Genomic DNA, 19,045 nt, shown 5'->3' with positions numbered 1-19,045 from the left:
CGCAGAAGCAGCAGGCTTTCGGGAAGATTTAATTTACAGCAGGTGTGGGAGACAAATGGGCTTATTGACTGCTTCCCCATTTCATTCCAAATGAGAAATGACTTGCTAAGCCAGGAAGGCACTTTCTTCCCTCTGTCTGTTGGTGGCCAGGGGGCATTTCAAATTTCACTCATAAGAAAATGCAATTAAAAATGTGCAAATATGTGTGTGGGAGAGTAACTCTCCTTTCTTACTCTCACTGCTGGATCTCTGGTTAATACTTGAAGCTGTGGCCTGGATGAACTTCTCCAGCTAAATGCCATTCTGACAATGACATAAGACCATGAAGCTTCACCATTTGGTATTGGTGGGACTGGAGGACATTGTTGACTGGAGAGGAGCATGAATCCCCTGTGTTTTATAACTATAGTTAGGAATGGTTTCTTTTTTGATTAGAATCCATTATGGAATATGATCAGGTGAACAAGAATGAGCTGAGTGTATCCCAGTAAGACATACTGAATTTCTGTTGTTTGCCACCTTAGTAGGTTATGGTTGAGTGGTTTAGCCCACAGTTGCTCCATAAAATGGTCACTCTGTAGTCTTCATCTAGCTTGACGTGATTATGCATTATATTTTCCTGGTTTTGTCAATGCAAACATGGAAATTATGATCTAAGTAATGCATGACCAGAACACTTGACTCTAAGCTTTCTATAGCACATGTTTTTAAGTGTAGCTGATTGTAATCCTGACTATAAATCCCTTTGGTTTTGTATCCATCTGAAATAGTGAAACTACCCATTTTGCTAAAGAAAATCGAAATAAAACCTAAACAAGAAAAGAAAAATAAAATAATAGTGACTTCTCTGCTTTCACCTACTGCTTGTGCTTGGAGGTTCGTGAGAGGCAAGGACAGGATTTGAAGAGCTGGGATATCTAGGAAAGGATTTCATTTTTACCAAATGTATGAAAGGAAAAGCTTAAGAATTGCTGTGATTTAAAGAAAAAAAAGGTGCTGTTTGGATTTTTTTTTCTTCTCTTGAATGTAGGCGACACATATTGCTCTTCACAGTAAGTTCTCCCATAGGGCACCATATTCATCTCTGTAGCATGGTGCCATGTGTCTTTGGAGAAGAGGATACTGTGTTGCCAGGTCTTGAAAAGGTATGTGTAACTAGAACTAACAAGCATTGTGATAACAGCGTTTATGACTATTACTTAGTTTTAAAGTGAATCATAGAATCATAGAGTGGTTTGGGTTGGAAGGGACCTCAAAGACCATCTAGTTCCAACCCCCCTGCCATGGGCAGGGACACCCTCCACTAGACCACGTTGCCCAAAGCCCCATCCAACCTGGCCTTGAACACTGCCAGGGATGGGGCATCCACAACCTCTCTGGGCAACCTGTTCCAGTGCCTCACCACCCTCACAGTAAAGAATTTCTTCCTAACATCTAATCTAAATTGACCCTCCTTCAACCATATTTAATGGTATAATATTAATTTCAATATGAAATGGATGTGTGCATAAAAGAAATGTGTTTTACAGCACAGCAGGCACTGAGATGGATATTGCAACAATTGTTTTATATAACTATATAAATAAGCATTATGTAGTATTGTGGTTTACACAGAACAGCAGCATAAAATAGAATGTTAAAAATACTCTTGTTGAAATACATATGTCAGAGGTAGCATATAAGCTGTCTTTTTGAGGCGTGTGATAAAAGTGATAAAATACATGTACAGATATTAATTAATACTCAAAAATACCCACCTAGTAAAATAAGCTGTCACATCAGTAAAGTTTGTTTTGTCCCATGAGATCACATATTACTCACTGGGTCCCAGAGCAGCTTTTATATCCAAAATGAACAATTGATTCAACAGCTTTTCCTAGCTGAGGTAAGAGGCCCAGGGGAGTAATTACTACAGCTTTTGTTCTTTGTTGCCTACAATCCAGACAGATATCACTGTCATCCATATTTTCAAGATTTCTTTGGCAAGCAGTAGGTCCAAATATGTGTCATGGGCACTGAGGGGAGGGAGCGTAGCTTCTAGAGCACAGTTGTGCAAAAATATTTTGAAAGATGAGTGTAACAGCAAATTTGCATAACAATGTAGAGCCAGGTCCTAATAATAGGACATTAAAGCAGCTTGTGCAAATTTATTACGTTTATTGTAGCAAAGTTTAAATATAAGAAGTTGGGCCATTAAAAATGTCTTGTGGCCGTACTATCCCCTTGTCTTCAGATTGTGGATGAAAAGCTATTCCCCATCATGAAAATAAAGCAGAATTATATACTAGTGTCTTCTCTGCGCTTCTTTTTGAAGACAGCAGTTTCTCTGCAGTGTGTCATTTGCAGGAAAGTGTCCACATTCTTGCACAGAAATCCTGATGAAGATTAATGATGCTTTAGGCAGCATGTATTTGGATGTTGTTTTCAGTGGGATACAAATACTTGTCTGTCCTTTTATCATAGAAGAGATGCTGAGCATTTCAGATAACAAGAGTCTTATTATCACTGCAGTAGAAAGTCTCTATATGCATCTTATTTTTGATTAAATGTCCTAGGACTAATGATACAGGAAAAATAAAATCCTTAAGAGATATATGTTATGGTGCCTGTTATAGTGTTGTAACATTTTTGTTTCAATAGCTAAAATCAGTGAAAATTTTGTCTGCTTTTGATTACCAGGCACCTAATTGATTTTATAGTTTATAAAATCAAGAACAATTGCTTGACTTAAGTTCTGTACTTCATCACAGAAAAAAATGCTTGTTTGCTGTCACAGCCTAGAAAGAAAACAAAAGAAAATCTTAAAGCAGTCTTTCTAACAATGTTTGGTTTTATTCTCTCTCTCCAGGAGAGCTACCGGTTTATAGAACAGGCTACAGCTATCCTGAAAGCTGTTGGAAATGTGATAAATAATTTCAGCAGTAAGCCTGAACTTTCTAAAGCCTTGAAGGAGTTGGAACTCACTCACTGTCCTCCTGGCCTCCGCAGTACTGGAATGGCTGAAGAGCACTTCAAGGTGAACAAACAATTTTAATGAACACGTATCTGAAGGCTACAGAAGCTGGGTAACAGCTTCACATTGTCGTTATCCTCTTCAAACCAATGGCTATGCTTTTGAAAAGGACCTCCTGAGTTCTCCAAATGTAGCAGTTGTTATTAAGCGTAGGCCCAAATGACATAAGTTGCAACTGTGTACAGTAATTCTCTTCTTTTAATATGAACAAATTTTAATACGCACAGAGTAGCACATTCTAAATTTGAGTCTCTAATTTTGTCAGTTAAGTTTAGCATACTTTGGGGCAGAAAGCATTAGCTTTTTTTATTTTATGACTTGATTTTGGATCTAAAAGACACTACCTGAATTGCAGAAAAGCCAGAATGGTTCCCTTCTGTGCCTAATGTTGATGGTACAGGAAAACATTGTTAAAGCTTATATTACTAAAGACAGTAATGAGGTTTTTTTCACTCATGGTATTTCTGAGTTGTTTGTTTTTTGAAACTGCAACATTCTTATTTAACTTTTCTGCTTTGTGTGTGATAAATAGAAGGGTATTTAGATACATGATAAAAATGTTACATTTTTCTGTAGATATCTATACTGTCGCTTTTCAATATTATAAAAAGATTGCAGTGAAAAAGTTATGTAAAATCTATGCTAATTTTTGTGTATAGGCAAATGTTGATAATACTGCTATAACTTGATTTTTATACAGTCAGTACTTTATATATTCCAGATTCACTTACTTTCATCAAAGTACTAGAAAGCTCATGCAATTCAGACTGTGTATTTTAGAAGACTGAATAGAAGAGATTAATATTTTTATAACCACTGATATTAAAAGCTAGAACACCTAAGCCAGTGTTTTTATACATGAGCTTGACACCAGGCTCAAATTCAGCAAAACAGAATTAAGAAAGAACAATTCCAGGTGCACCACTCATGAAAGAGGTAATTTTTATGCCAAGTCCAACAGAAAAATATCAGCTTGACCTCTCTGGAAAGGAAAATACAAATTTTAAATGTGCATGCTCATACAAAATACATGTAAAAGGGACCTTAAGAAAAAAATCAGTAGACATGAACATACATATCTCTTCCTCACTCACCCCCCTAAGACCAATGTATGGTTGTAAAGGAATAAAAAACCAGAAATGAGATGATAGGCACTGAGCCAACAGTGATTCAAGAATGAAGATATGGAAAATATCTATCTTTAATACAAACAGTGAAAAATTATTCTGAACATGGAAATGTAGTAAAGTAGATTATTTCTTCACCAGTCTTAAATCTTTCAAAATAATGGAAGTGTTTAATAATATTAAAATACATAACTTGGGAAAAATGTGTTCTTCAAAGAGCATCAGTATGTCGAGAATAAAAATAGAGCTGTCAGTTTAGTCATATAAATAGGACACCACATCTTCCCCTCTTGCCCATCAATATATTCCTACTTTACTTTGTGGGGCCACCTCCTAATTCAGTAAGCATGCCCATTCAGTTGTTGGTCTGTGTTCTGAAACCTCTAATCAGAATGCCAGTTGTCATGATGGCAATTATAATGTGTTCTTCCGTCCTCTGGTATGAGACCATCCACTCATTTCACATAAACTGCTAAGATATTTTTGGGTGATAAAAACTTATCCTGGAGAATCAGCCCTATATTTAATAAGCCAAGCATGAAACATGTTTTTCTTGATTGTTGGCTTGAACCATTGTAGTCCTACAGTTGGGACCAATTTTCAGATACCATATTTGTTAGAGGAAATTAAAGATTTCATTTTTACATTAAAAAAGGAAAAGAGCTAAACAGTTTTTGAAGCAATAATGAGAAGCAATATAAATCAGCTTTTAAAAATGAATCAGTCTTTTAATGCTTTTTCTCTTTTTGATTTTAGGTTTTCAATAGTGCATTTTGGTATTTGATCAAATATGTATTAGGCAAGAAGGCTCCTTACAGCTGTAAATTTGCCTTCAGGTCCTTCACTTTGGATTTTAACAACACTGAGGTTTCTGAGGATGACGCTGTGTCTTCAGGTACTGTGTTGGCATTGCTAATCACTTCAAACATATCTGCCCATTCTTATTTTCAAGGAAGCCAGCTCTTCACTAATCTTGCGTTTTCTTGTCTAAGTAAGCATTTTTCATTTCTTATGAGATGCCTAAGCCTTCTACTCAGACAACACGTCTGAGACTCATCTCAGAATAGAAATGATCCTTTTCTTTGTTCCAGAAAGTCTGTTCATGTTTTATTAGTTTATAAAATTATAAAATTGCCCTTTGTCTTCCTTGACTTGCATTTGTCAGTATTGGCAAGCATTAACAAGCATCTACAGATTCTTTTTTTTGCCTGATGTACTGCAGATCATGGCTCTTGTTCAAATTAACAGCTGAAATGACCTTAAATGCACATGTTGTTCACAAAATGAGAGTGAAGGAAGACTCAAGTTGGCATCTTCATTGAAAGTTCATCTATTTCTTGGTGCTGGGTTCAGGTTTCATTGTTTGTTTGTTTGTTTCCTTGTATTTGGGGTTTTGTTTGCTTGCTTTCTTGCTTGTTTTTTAAGCCTATTATTTTGCAAATTATTATGTCTGTTGGGTAGCTGGCTGGCTAGTCACACACATGTAGTGGGGAAACTAGCTACAGCACCATCCAACTCTTCTCCAGCCTGTGATTGGGGTATGCTGTATACCCAAAGATACTGTCAGAGGACCCATTGGAAGGCAAACGGATTTATTACAAGGAGGGATAATTCTCCTCCTGCAGGTTCTTTGCCTCATTTTGTATGCAGGCTGGAGGCATAAGCAGTTAGAATTAAGTTTGCATGGCAACCGAATATATGGCTCTTTTCCATTTTAAAAGAATTATTTTGCAGTCTATGTAACTTTTAAATCTATTAATATTAATATTCAATTTAATAATAGAAGCTTTACGCAGATGGTTTCATATTATCACAGAAAAAGAATTTATCTGAAAAATTGGCAGGAAGATACATCATCACCATTTGATGGCTGTTCAGGGTGACTTAGTTTTTCCTTCTGCTATTATGAACTTACAGTATAAAGTCTTTCTCCTTGGTCAATGTGTTGGGTTTGCGTGGCAAGGTTTTGGTAGCGGGGGGGGGGGGGGGGGGCTACAGGGGTGGCTTCTGTGAGAAGCTGCTAGAAGCTCCCCCTGTGTCTGACAGAGCCAATGCCAGCCGGCTCCAAGATGGATCCGCTGCTGGCCAAGGCCAAGCCAATCAGCGCCTCTGTGATAACATATTTAAGAAGAAGAAAAACACTTGGAGAGAGGGCTTTTGCAGCCGGAGAGAGGAGTGAGAAGATGTAAGAAACTCTGCAGACAGCAAGGTCAGTGCAGATGGAGGGGGAAGAGGTGCTCCAGGCGCCGGAGCAGAGATCCCCCTGCAGCCCGTGGAGAAGACCACGGTGAAGCAGGCTGTCCCCCCACAGCCCATGGAGGAAGGATGAGGGGGTGTAGAGATTCCACTTGCAGCCCGTGGAGGACCCCACGCCGGAGCAGGTGGAGGCACCTGAAGGAGGCTGTGGCCCGTGGGAAGCCCACGCTGGAGCAAGTTCCTGGCCGGACCGGTGGACCCGTGCAGAGGGGAGCCCACGCCAGGGCAGGTTTGCTGGCAGGACTTGTGACCCTGTGGTGGACCCACAGTGAAGCAGTCTGCTCCTGAAGGTCTGCACCCCGGGGGAGAGACCACGCTGGAGCAGTTTGTGAAGGACGGTCTCCCGTGGGAGAGACTCACGCTGGAGCAGTTCATGAAGGACTGTCTCCCGTGAGAGGGACCCCATGCTGGAGCAGGGGAACGATGAGAGGAGTCCTCCCCCCTGAGGATGAAGAAGTGGCAGAAACACCATGTGCTGAACTGACCGTAACCCCCATTCCCTGTCCCCCTGTGCCGCTGAGGGGGACGGAGGTTGAAGCCGGGGGTGAAGTTGAGCCTGGGAAGATGGGAGGGGTGGGGGGAGGTTTTTTAAGATTTGATTTTATTTCTCATTCCTCTACTCTGTTTTGCCTAGTAATAAATTAGATTAATTCCCTCTCTAAGTTCAGTCTGTTTTGCTCATGATGATAATTAGTGAGTGATCTCTCCCTGTCCTTATCTCGCCCCACAAGCTTTTCGTTGTACTTTTTCTCCCCTGTTTAGTGAACGAAGGGAGTGAGAGAGCGGCTCTGGTGGGCACCTGGCCCCCAGCCAGGGTCAACCCACCACAGTCAATCAAAATAATATTAACTTCCTTACATTAGTCAAGTTTATTTTGGAAAATCATTATAAAAACACTTTGTTAAAATTTACACAAATATCTTTACTGACAAAATGTTGTAATACTCTTGTTCTTTAAAAAAGCACATATACTTGTCTCTCACTCTTTAATGGGAACTTTGCTCCATATTTCTTCTCTTCTGAAGGTTATTCTTTTGTGAGACATGAGAGGTAAAGGATCAGCCAGAATGTATTTTTCACAGAATTATATCCTATGGCAAGAATATAAGTTATAAAGGTCAGCATATTGATATTTGTAACACCACTTGAAGTCAACAACACCCGTCACATTTTTCAAGATGACCGTGCTACTGAATTCTGTATTCCCAAAAAAACTTACTTTTCAAGAACAGAAGACATTTTTTAATTACATTTGAATAATTAGTACAGTTGACAGGTTGTAGCAAAGACCTCATATATATTACTGTATTATGAGATCCACTGTGGCAGACTATTTTTTAGGATTTGGGGAGTGAATCAAAAAGTGGAATAAATGTATGGAGGAGGAAAGTTCTGATTCAGTTTGATTTCCTCCAGTGTCAAATACATCTTTTTAATTTAGTTGCTTTCTCAGACTTCAATTACAAAAGATTCTTATCGGACAGGAAAGTGAATTGTTTCACTTTGGCATTATCGACCTTGGATATACATTTTGCGGTACTTAATAAAGGTTGTATTTGAATAAATGCATGCTTTTGTTCAGGTTCCATCCCAGAACTCTAAGGAAATGGAGACAGCTGCATTCAAAAAAAGCATAAATCAAGTGAAGTGTCAAGAAAAAACAGGTAGATAGCCTGGAAAAAACAGGTGAGGAATGCATTGTAGGAAGGCCTAGAAGGACTGGCATCACCTGCTTTGCCTGGCCCACATTAGCACTGCTGCACTGACAGGTTAGTTGCTCGGATCCTGTTCAGACTTGAGTTATAACCCTTTGGAACCTAACAGTCATCACTATACCAAAACAGATGAATGAAATCTTGTTGTTGTCTGTGTCTGAGAGCAGATCAGGTCAAATCTGAGCTTTTTTTGAAATGCCACCTCTATTTTATATTAGTATATTAATTTGGCACTGTGTGCTGAATTCATCTCAAGATTTACTGAGGGCAAGGGTATTATGATGTACTACAACTAGCAGTCATGCCTGATAAGACTTCTGAGAAGCCATCCTGCAAATGATCTAGTGACATTTATTTGTCTGCCCAAATACCATCCATCCCTGTGGAGCAATTAGCGCAGGAGCCACAAGGAACAAGTGAAAGACCATGCCGTGTGAACATATGACAAAAAGATGGAAGTTTCTGAAGCTGAGTCCTTCTCCATGGCATGGCTCTTCTGTGGTCTTCTGGGAAGAGAGCAGATAAAGGGACCCTGCAGAACTTTGGGCATAAGATGCTGAATTTACAGAGGTATGCGATGCTTCCTGGGAAAGGAAGCATATCAGGATGATGTTACACAAGATGAGGAGACACGGTCTTGACAGCTCAATACTGCTTGCCTGCTCTCTGTTGCAAGTCCTCTGTTTAACTTGTCCTGGTTTCACTGGGCCCAGTAATGAGCCAGCTCAGTTCAAGAACTCACTGGAGGTCTGTGGCACTGATTTCAAAGCCTAGAGACTCAGACACTTGACAGTCATTTAGGCACAATTCAAAAGGTACAATTCTTTCTCATGGATAAATTCCAGTTTTGAAGTTGGAAGTAGAGTGCCTTTTGTGTGCATCTGGTCTGAAATTTTATCTTATCTGGAAGTCAAGCTGTTAGCTATAAACTTAGCTTATCTGTGTAAACCATGTTTGAGAAGTCCCGTTCCTGCCCTATTCTCTTCCAGAACAAGCTTCTCTTTCCTCTAGAAACATAAGTTAAGAGCAGTGATCGTACGGTTGTGCTGTGTGACTGCAGAGATAATTCTGGGCATTTGTTTCTTCTTGTACCTTGGATTCAAACTTGAATTCCAGTAAGGGGTGAGGGAGAGTGACATTATTTGGTTGAATATGTAAAGTGCCTCTCCAGTACGTGTAAAATAGACCTTTTTCAAAAAAAGTGTTACATTACTTTGCCTACATTAGATGCATCCACACTGTTACGAGCAATCTGCAGCTGATTGTGTGGTGAACAAACTCTTGCTAAGCTGCCTTGAGAACTTCAGTTTTATCATTAGCGGGGTATCTTCTAAATAACAAGTAGAGCATGTCAGAAAATTTTGACGAATCACTTTTCAATCTTAATGCCAGATTTGAAGCATCCTCTAGTTCAGATTGGTTGATTGAAAGGATTTCACAGTCACATACTTCTCTGTTTATAAGACAAAATACTAAGAAACATTAAGTCAAGAAAAACCTTTGAAGATCAGAATATTTAATTTTGACTTGATTATTTTGACTTGTAAGTTACAAAGAAAAATATTTTTGTTCTTATGACATCGCATTTAAAAATTTAGAGCAGCAAAGAAATTAAATATTTACGAATATATAATTTCAAAAACATTCAGCATTTCCAGTTTTCAGCCTGTTCTGGGGTAACTTTTCACAGTTTCTATGAATAAAATTCATTTCTCTGTGTGATACTGTATCCAAATTATTATATTTGTATATTCAGAAACAATTTAACATTAAACTAAGTAACTGTATATCTATATATTCTTTAGCTTCACAAATTAAATGTATTATTTCTAGTGACAGAGGTATTTATTTCTAGTTATAGAGTTCACTTGACATCCCCAGTGGATAAACTTTTCAGTTTGTTCACAGGGCAACACCAAGCCCACACTTTATGTGTATTCATTCCCCATCAGCGTCTCACAGCTCTATTCTGAGGGAGGTCTTGGTTCAGTGACAGAGCAGCTGGAATTTGAACACATCAGCCTGGTCTCATATAAAGGCTGCGCAGATGGCAAACATTTGTTGGGCTAGATCTGAACTGGTACAGGTGAACAGTTCCGTAATCAATAGCAGTACGTGAAAACATAAGTGCTGTTATAAGTGCTTATGGCACTATGATTTTCAGCTGTTGGAAAGTACAAGCCCTTTCAGTTCCTCTGTCTTTGAATAAACTCCTCTACAGTAGAAGAGGAAGACTCGGCTGCAATTGTTGACCACAGCTATAAATCCTTACTCTCCCTCCCAAGTGAAGCTGAAGCTGAGGTTCCACAGCAGCTTACTCCAGTGTAACGGCAGGCTGTTGCAGGACTGTCCCCACACCTTTCTGCAGCTCCAGCACTGAGCAAAGCTGGTGCTGGGCTGATTTAGCCTGCTAAGTTGGCAAACGTAACTCAGTAATAATAAAAAATTAGAATCGTGGTATCTAAGTCAATTTTAATCACCTTTGGCGCCTGCTTATAGGCAATTCACAGTTCTCTGGATGTTATGAATGTTGTTGCAGCAATACAAATACTGAAATACAATATAAGCCAATGATTAAATGCTGATCATGTTCTGATCTTTTTAGACCTGAAAGTGCAGCTTCACTGAATGCTACTACTAATGTCCTCTCCTTTCCCCTTCTGATTCCAGAACACGTACTCCCACCATGAGCAGTTGCACAGATGCTAGGGAATCAGATCAGCTTGCTGATTTCACAGAGAGCTAAACAAGAGGAAAAATAATAATTCATTCAGCGAGCTAATCTGACTCACCATGCCACTATGTAATCTCTTTATACAGTATTCATTTTTCTGCACCTATTACAAGGCTCTCATGTGAGTTAAGAGGAGAGCCTATTGGCAGCGACACATAACCTGACACTACTAAACTGCTTGCTTCCCTGTCTGAAACCAAGGGCAGGCAGCACCATCTTGCACAAGTTGGGTACTTTCTTGGGGAAGTTGTCCATTACTTGATTAAGAAGCAACGAGAACAAGAGATGCCTAGATGAACCAGGAGTAACATTAGATGCAGTCACAATTTTATATATGATTGATTCAAGTTTAGTGTTAGCGTCTCCTTACTTGCTAGGGCAGTCTGTGTAACTGTGTGATCATATAAAAAGTATACAACTTCTACTCACTTTATAATATATTATTTTGGCTTATATGGGGAATGTTAGCTCTGCAGCAGACACCATTCTTCTGAGCTAAAACACCTACTGAAAATAGCAGTCTATTTTCTTTCCTTGAAAACCATGATTAGTGGGGTCAAAAGGCATAGCACAACTGGATTATTTAATTATAAAATAGACAGGCTTGTAGATGGGAAAAATTAATTTTGAAATATGGGTTACTTTGATGAATGAATAGGAGGAGGTAAGAGCCAGACTCTTCTCAGAGATGCAGAAGGACAGGACACATCTTAGAACATGCTAAATTCCAGTTGGGTATTAGGAAAACATTTTTCACCATGAGGCTAGTCAAAAATTGGAAGAGATTGCCCAGAGAGATTATGGAGTCTCCATCCCCCCCTATTAAAAAAAATGGACTGGACATTTGCTCAAGACCATAAGCAACCTGCTCTGAGTTGATCCTGGTTTGGATGTGGGATTGGACCAGATGACTTTCAGTGGTGCCCTCCAGTCTGTATTATTCTGTGATCATATGCTTCTGTTTTCTAAAAGTGGTTGTGCTATTCATATTGTTGAGTTCTAATCTGTTGTCAGTTGAAGTGTAACCTTTCAGAGTCACTAAATATTAAACAGGCTTTCTAGGGTTTGGGAATGAGACAATAACGAGGAATGATAGCTGGGAACACAGCTGCATTTAACAATATTCAATAAAAGAGATTAGATTGAAATGTGTGATCTCCTGGCTGATGACAGCAATAACTTAAGCTAGTTTGTTCCATTTTTCAAGCGGATCTCTCTCTTTTCTTCTCCTTTTTGTTTGTTGGTACTTCCTTTTGGAGCACTGCTTCCTTCCTCTCATGCTGTCTCACTGCCCTCATTATTTATCTGTGCGGTTCCAAACTGCCCCCTGGCACTGCCTCCTTGTAGTGCTGCTCACACCCTCCCCCTAAACCCTGGTGCCGATGGCTCCCAGGATGCTAATTCGAGGCAAGAATGCCTTCAAAGAGCTCATTACTAACCTGTCAGAGCCCACTAATTTCTGTTCCACTCCAAAACTCCTTGGTAACAGAAAGTCAGAATCAGATAAATGAACTCCTGCTTTATCATAGATCTTATCCTTATTCCATGGCTCCTCAGTGAAGGTTGAATACAATGTTTTGAATAACATTGGTGTTTAAATTATTACATAGTAAAATGATCAGATTGAGAGAGAGAGAAGCACTTAAAATCTTGTGAAGCTCTTTTAAGCTTTATTCAGAGTCAGGCTTTAATGTATCAAATCCTGTTGGTTCATGTTTGGAAGGATATTTTGAAATTACATTAGGAGACTTGATGCACTGCATCAAGATGCACTGCAATAGCCGTCCGTAATGAGAAGTCGGAATTCAATGATCTGGTATTTGGAATTAGCATGATAGTTGCATACTGACTTTGTGTAATTCAACAGCATATTTTGTCTAATTTTATCATAGTAAGAGCAAAATTTTAAGAGTTATTTTTGTCATAAATGGAAGTTTTATGCAGAAACCACTCTTTCTGGAATATAGCACTCTCCTTTTGTGATTTTTTTTTTTTTTAACTTTATTGCAAGCAGATACAGGACTTCCAGATTTATTGATGTTGCTTATTCTCCTCCCCTTCTTTCAGAGAGTTGTGAGAAGAATTCCCTTAGTAGTTGGCAGAACCGAACTCCCACTTCTGAAGAAGCAGCAGCAGCTCTTAAACTTCAAACCATCTGGAGAGGGACCTATGTTAGGAAAGTACTGAACAGCAGAAAACCAGGTGTGTCCTTTAAAAATGCCTTTTAAAAAATGTTTCATACTTATTATTCAAATATTTACTGTAACAATTTTGTTACTAATTAATATCTAGCTAAAATGAACTGAAATGCAATAGAATGTTATAGTTGAATGTCTGATCTCTTATAAAAGTAAGAATTGTGCTCAACCTAATCACTCAATTAGCACATATGATAATAAAAAGTAGAGGAAAGACACCCCCCCCCACCCCTCCAATTTTCGTAGATATTAAATCAGAATTTACATTAATGTAGATTTAGCTCAGAGCTGGGCTAAATGATTTTTTTATTATTTTTTTTCTGGAGAGGTAAGTGAAGTCTGTACAAGAACCCAAGCATCATAATGGATCATCAGCAGAACACAGCATCAAAGGCTGATACTGTGCTGATACTACCCTTCATTCTTATGTATATAAATAGAGGAATCTTACAGAGCAGTTGAAGACTTGTGTTACATTTCTTATTCAGCAATTTTATTTCAGCTGGAATATTGTGTCCAAGTGCAGTGTCTACAGTCCAAGAAGAAAGATAGGTAACAACTGAGAAATTCTGTGTAGAGTTGTAAGGATCAGGATTAAAGAAGGGCCTTGTACTTGTAGGCTGTTAGTTTGTAATGTAAGAAAGGGAAGATTAAGAATGACTTCACTATAATCTGTAATTACTCATATAAGAAAAGGAATTTGATAGCAACAAGATTTTTAGTCTGAGATCCGAAGGGTTCAGAAGAAGGACTTTAGTCTGAGATACAAGGATTGTGAGTTGAATCTAGACACATTCAGACTAGAAAAAGTGGCATTTATTTTTAAAAGGATAAGGTATTTATTGGAACAAACCAAGATTTGTGTTGTACTTTTAAGTACTGAAAACTTTAAAATCAAACAGCTACTTATCAAATTCAAAAAGGACTAGTCATTTATATATGATGAAATAGCGATTAATATGTTAACAGGACTGTTACACAGAAAGTCAGTTCATAATGATTCCTTCTAGCCTGACAGTATATGAATGCCTGAGGATTGTGACAAAGAAAACTGCTACATTGGGAGATATGTATTCCCTCTGTAGTAAGTCACCCCCATTCTGCTGGAAGCTCCTTCTTGAATTACTGTAATTCTTGGGGTTCTTTTGCCTATATATTTACCTACACCAGATGATCTCTTCAAGCTATCTTTTGTACCTTCATCTCCTCATCAGTAAATCTGGTGCTGCCTCTCTCCTAAACTATCACCTGTAGCCCATCTTGCTTAAGCTTTCCTACTAAGTAGTCTAGTGCCTTTCTATTTGGGTTTATGAAGTGCATGTAAATTAGGTATTTCTGTAAACTTTCACTAGTATTATTAATTCCTGCAAATCCCCAAGCCCAGAAGCTGTTCTTCTGCAGTTTAGAGTTTAGATTTTTGTCATTTGAGCACTATGTGATTATCCCAACTCTCTTCTTTCATTGTCTATAAAGTATTTCTTAACTTCTCATTTATCAATCTCTGTTACCTATAATTCTGGTATTTTCTTTACAGTGCTTTACAGTGGGGTTTGCTGGGGTTTTTTTTCCAGACATACTATTCTTCTTCTCCTTTCATCCACTATCTATAATTTTTTCCTCTTGTCATTCCAGTAAAGTGTTTTTTACTCCCCTCCCCCCCTTTTTTTTTAGTTTTCACCTTCCATTTCTGTCACTAATTGCTTATACAACAAAGAAGGATTTCACCTAACTTTAGTCTTGAAAAGTTAGACAACAGGTCTAAACTAGTTGCCTAGTCTTCATCTGATTCTGTAGATAGAAGTAGACACCTTGAGATGGCAACACATCCTGTCATCTGAGAGGTATCAATCATGGGTGGGATGAATTACCCACTGGAGCTGCTCGATTCTTTTCTTTTTAGCTACACAGACTGCCTAGGCACATACCTACCCCTTTGTAGTGTCTGCAGATAAAAGCTGCTGGGAGCTAAACAGTGTATTCTTCGAGGATGGAGATCACCTCATATCACCGCAACATGTTACAGTGAAAAAACTGTAAATCAGAGAAAATATTGATCACATCATTTTTGCAGTTGTAGGAGTGCTGAAAAGTACAAAGGTGATCATGAAGGGAATTTCCTCTGTCAAAGGAGAACTTAATTTTCAGGTCAACGAGACTTCTGTAAAATTCCAAATAAAACCTAATGATTCATAAGAAAATTCACTTTTGCGAGTGACCTTTTTCACAAGTGTTCAGCAGGTGTATATTTAGAACAATACAAAACTTAGATATTATATACATTTTCTAACTTATTTTATTATTTCCAGGTACTAAAGAAAATGCTAATGTCAAAGAAACCTTGCAAAAATTGTGGACTGCAATTGAGTTAAATTTTGAACAGTGTGCTGTAATGCTGTTAAGGTAATAACGTAATAAGTTAAACTATTTTATTGCAGCCATAGAATTACAATAAATTGCTGGTTCACAAAATAAATATGTTAAGAGCATTACTAGTTTTAAAATTACAAAACTCTGTGGGAAGGGATGAGAGGTTTTTAGTGAAGATATGCTATGCTTTCTTTATTCTTTGTACCCTACATGAGTAGAACTATAGAAAATCTAATCTTTAGGTATGTGTGTTACAGGTTTTTTCCTACAGCTTGAGCTAGAATATTACCTTTCTCCTGTATTCCATTTTTTTTAATATCCTGTAGCCTGTTTCATAAGCCTGATCATAAATCTGATACTCATTCCTTAATTAAACAGCTAACCAGTTGATTTAAAGAAGTGTTGTGATTCATGCTGTCTGTTAAGGAATTCTGGTTGATATTAGAAAGGAGATAACTATATTATTTAATTGTACCACAGTTTATATCATCAGAGGATTTGTTTGTAGTGCTTGCTTGAAGGAAAGTAGATTTAGTTCTAGGTAGGTTTCCCTGGTATTTTATTACAGCTGCGCAAAGGTAGCTACTCTAATTTCAAAAGTGTTCCTTAAGCCATTTGCAAGTAAGGTGCTCTTTGAGGATCACATATTTTCATGAAGTCCTTCAAAAATATCTCTGCAAGTGTTCACATAACTGATCTAGCAGTAGATCAGTTCTGCCAGGGGTGTAGGGAGAACTGGCAATAATTACTGGCTGTGGATATAAATCCTCACTCCATATAACCAGCAATTTAAGGAACACTCATATGGGGTATAATTTGATTTCACTTTTTAGTGTGTCTAATCAGGATAATGATATCTTGTAAAACCTTTATATGTTGATGGGATCAGGACTTTGCAACCACAGCCTTGTCCCCAGTGTTAAACCTCAGTTTTAGATTTGTAGCATCTCTAAATAAGCAAAGATCAGATGCAGGTTTTAGTCTACCTTCAGACTTTTAAAACTTACAAGCCTAATTCTTAGGCATTGTCCCAGGGGATACATATGAGTGTTTAAATCATGCTGTCATGGTTTAACCCCACCTGGCAACTAAGCGCCACACAGCCACTCACTCGCTCCCCCCCATAGCCGGATGAGGGAGAGAATCGGAAGAGTAAAAGTGAAAAAACTCGTGGGTTGAGATAAAGACAGTCTAATAGGTAAAGCAAAAGCCGTGCACACAAGCAAAGCAAACCAAGGAATTCATTCCCCACTTCCCATGGGCAGGCAGGTGTTCAGCCATCTCCAGGACAGCAGGGCTCCATCACGTGTAACGGTGACTTGGGAAGACAAACGCCATCACTCCAAACATTCAAACTCACCCCCTTCCTCCTTCTTCCCTCAGCTTTATGTGCTGAGCATGACATCATATGGTATGGAATATCATGGTCAGCTGGGGTCAGCTGTCCCGGTTGTGTCCCCTCCCAACCCCTTGTGCGCCCCCAGCATAGCCCCAGCCAAAGCCAGCACACATGCTAATGTGATTTTGTTGTTTATTTGGGTTTTTTTAACAGCTGACGGACTAGCATTTAATATAACAAGCTAACACCTTGGCCAATAAAGTAACGTGCAGGAATTTGGGAAGTTCAGTATTAGAGTAAAAGTCTTCCTATTCTCTAACCCCAGACTTACTAGAGGCCAGAAGCAGTACCGTTTTACAACACAAACACCAGTTTAAAATACCCTAAATCCTCTCAGTTTGTGCTGGGGTTGCCACCTGTTTTTCATTATACACCCCATGTAAGCTCATCTGTGTTTGTCCCTATTATAATTTTCAACGAATTAAAAATTTGAGGTTTCTGAGGGGCTTGTTCTGTCTGTGTACGTGCTATTTATCAGTGGTGGAAGGAACCTTTGCAAAACTTCATTGACTAAGATTTGAAACAGTTCTATGATGTTTGCACCCACTCTGTGTCTCACCTTAATTAAGGTGAGTCAAGGTCAGCTATTATCATTGCTAAAAACATGAAAGTGGAGATTGTTTCTGTAATTTCAATTACTATCTAAGAATAACAGAACATCAAAGTGGCTTTGTCCAAATTCTGTGGATAAAACTTTTGGACAACTTGAACACATTCATGTTTGACATAGAAAAGAAGACAAGTATCATGGAAAATGGATGTTGTGAGGTTTCTTTAGATTATGCCCTTTACATAAACCATATAAACCAAACTTTGAATTAGAGTAATTAAAAGATTGCAGAAAGAGATACATTGTTTACTTACTGTAGAAAGCAGGTAATAAAAGAATAATGCAAGACAGTGGGAGTGGCAGGGGGAAGGATATGCTTTCCTTCACCTCTATGTAGGCATATTTTCACTCATAATCTCCAGAGAAAATCTCTGGAAGGAGCCAAAAGATGGAGTAAGACCTATTATCTTTCTTCTGCCCTTCACCCCACCCACCTGTTCACATAACAGTGAATTTTGTATGCAGGTCTTCACATTGCTTTCTCCACAGGAACATTAATTTTTGATAGGCACATGATAAACAAAAATTCATGGTGTCAGTTGGGTGCCAGTGAGGTTCTCTCTCATTTTGTAGAACTTCATAACAACTGAGACCTTATTTGCCTTACAAATAACTTCTGAATTTACAGTCTTTCCTTCCTGTGTGAAAGGAATGTCTACGAGGAAGTAAAAAAAGTGAAGTTTTGTAGAAGCCATAACATTTTGGGCTATTAGAAGCAGTTGTACTCATGGCTAGACTGATACAAATATTTGTATGTATGTATTGGCCATTAGAGCTGATCCCTACCTGATTTATTATTTTTTGAGAGTGAACAGCTATTAGAGAAACATTAGTAACACATTTTGTATCATTGTTTTACACTCATGCACGAAGCAGTGTTCTTCATGATTAGCATAAATTAAAGTCAAGATATATGTGCCCTTCCGATTAAATATTTTTCCTGTTTTCTGCTTTCCAGAGAAATGTTTAAAAGAAACTGTAAATCAATTGAAAAGTTTCCTTGCTATGAAGATGAATGGTCTAAGATCTCTTTTGTTGACTATGCTGTAACATATGCTGATCAGCCACCAAATCTGTGGTTTGTGGTATTTAGGTGAGTTTCATACAGTCTTCTATAACTCTTATGGGAAAGCAGTATTGATACACTATGTTTTTTCATTAACCTGCTTTAGAAAATGTAATTTTACATAAGTTTACTTTCCTTAAATTCTAATGTGTATTTTTACCTTGTATTACACAAATAATTTTATTTGTGAAAATAATTTTAACATAATTTAATTTATTTCTTTTTAGAGAAATATTTCTTGTTCCAGAAGACATGCTTATAGTGCCAAAGGTGTATACTACTATCCCTTCCTGTAGACTTCATGTTGTTGATAACGACACACTGGAGGAAATGCCACATGTCTTTTTCAAAGTGGCACCTCATGTTTATCCCAAAAATAAGGTAAATGCAAAGAGTGGTTGTGAAAAGTATAGTTTTTAAAATAATAACAATTGCCTATATTCTGTGGGCATTTTCAGCTATTTTGTAATGTTCTACTTAGAAGTGTGCACTTATCAGCACGTTCGAGCAGAGACTATCACTGATCTGCTTCTGTGCTAAACCTTTAACAGCGAAGGCAT

At 38.2% G+C, this 19,045-nt stretch overlaps 1 protein-coding gene across 1 annotated transcript in view; it reads left to right on the top strand.

Annotated features, from left to right (window-relative positions):
• Nucleotides 1-19,045, top strand: part of ADGB (androglobin) — a 119,726-nt gene that overhangs the window by 67,986 nt on the left and 32,695 nt on the right. The window contains exons 19-25 of the mRNA XM_054821163.1: nt 1,031-1,145; nt 2,849-3,016; nt 4,897-5,035; nt 12,913-13,047; nt 15,350-15,443; nt 18,378-18,512; nt 18,713-18,866. Of these exons, the coding sequence (XP_054677138.1) occupies nt 1,031-1,145; nt 2,849-3,016; nt 4,897-5,035; nt 12,913-13,047; nt 15,350-15,443; nt 18,378-18,512; nt 18,713-18,866 (940 nt within the window). The remainder of the gene's footprint in view (nt 1-1,030; nt 1,146-2,848; nt 3,017-4,896; nt 5,036-12,912; nt 13,048-15,349; nt 15,444-18,377; nt 18,513-18,712; nt 18,867-19,045) is intronic.

Source organism: Grus americana, chromosome 3, assembly GCF_028858705.1.
Source record: "Grus americana isolate bGruAme1 chromosome 3, bGruAme1.mat, whole genome shotgun sequence".
NCBI lineage: Eukaryota > Metazoa > Chordata > Aves > Gruiformes > Gruidae > Grus > Grus americana.
Note: the sequence above shows the minus strand (reverse complement) of the source record. Positions and strands in the feature narration are given on the sequence as shown.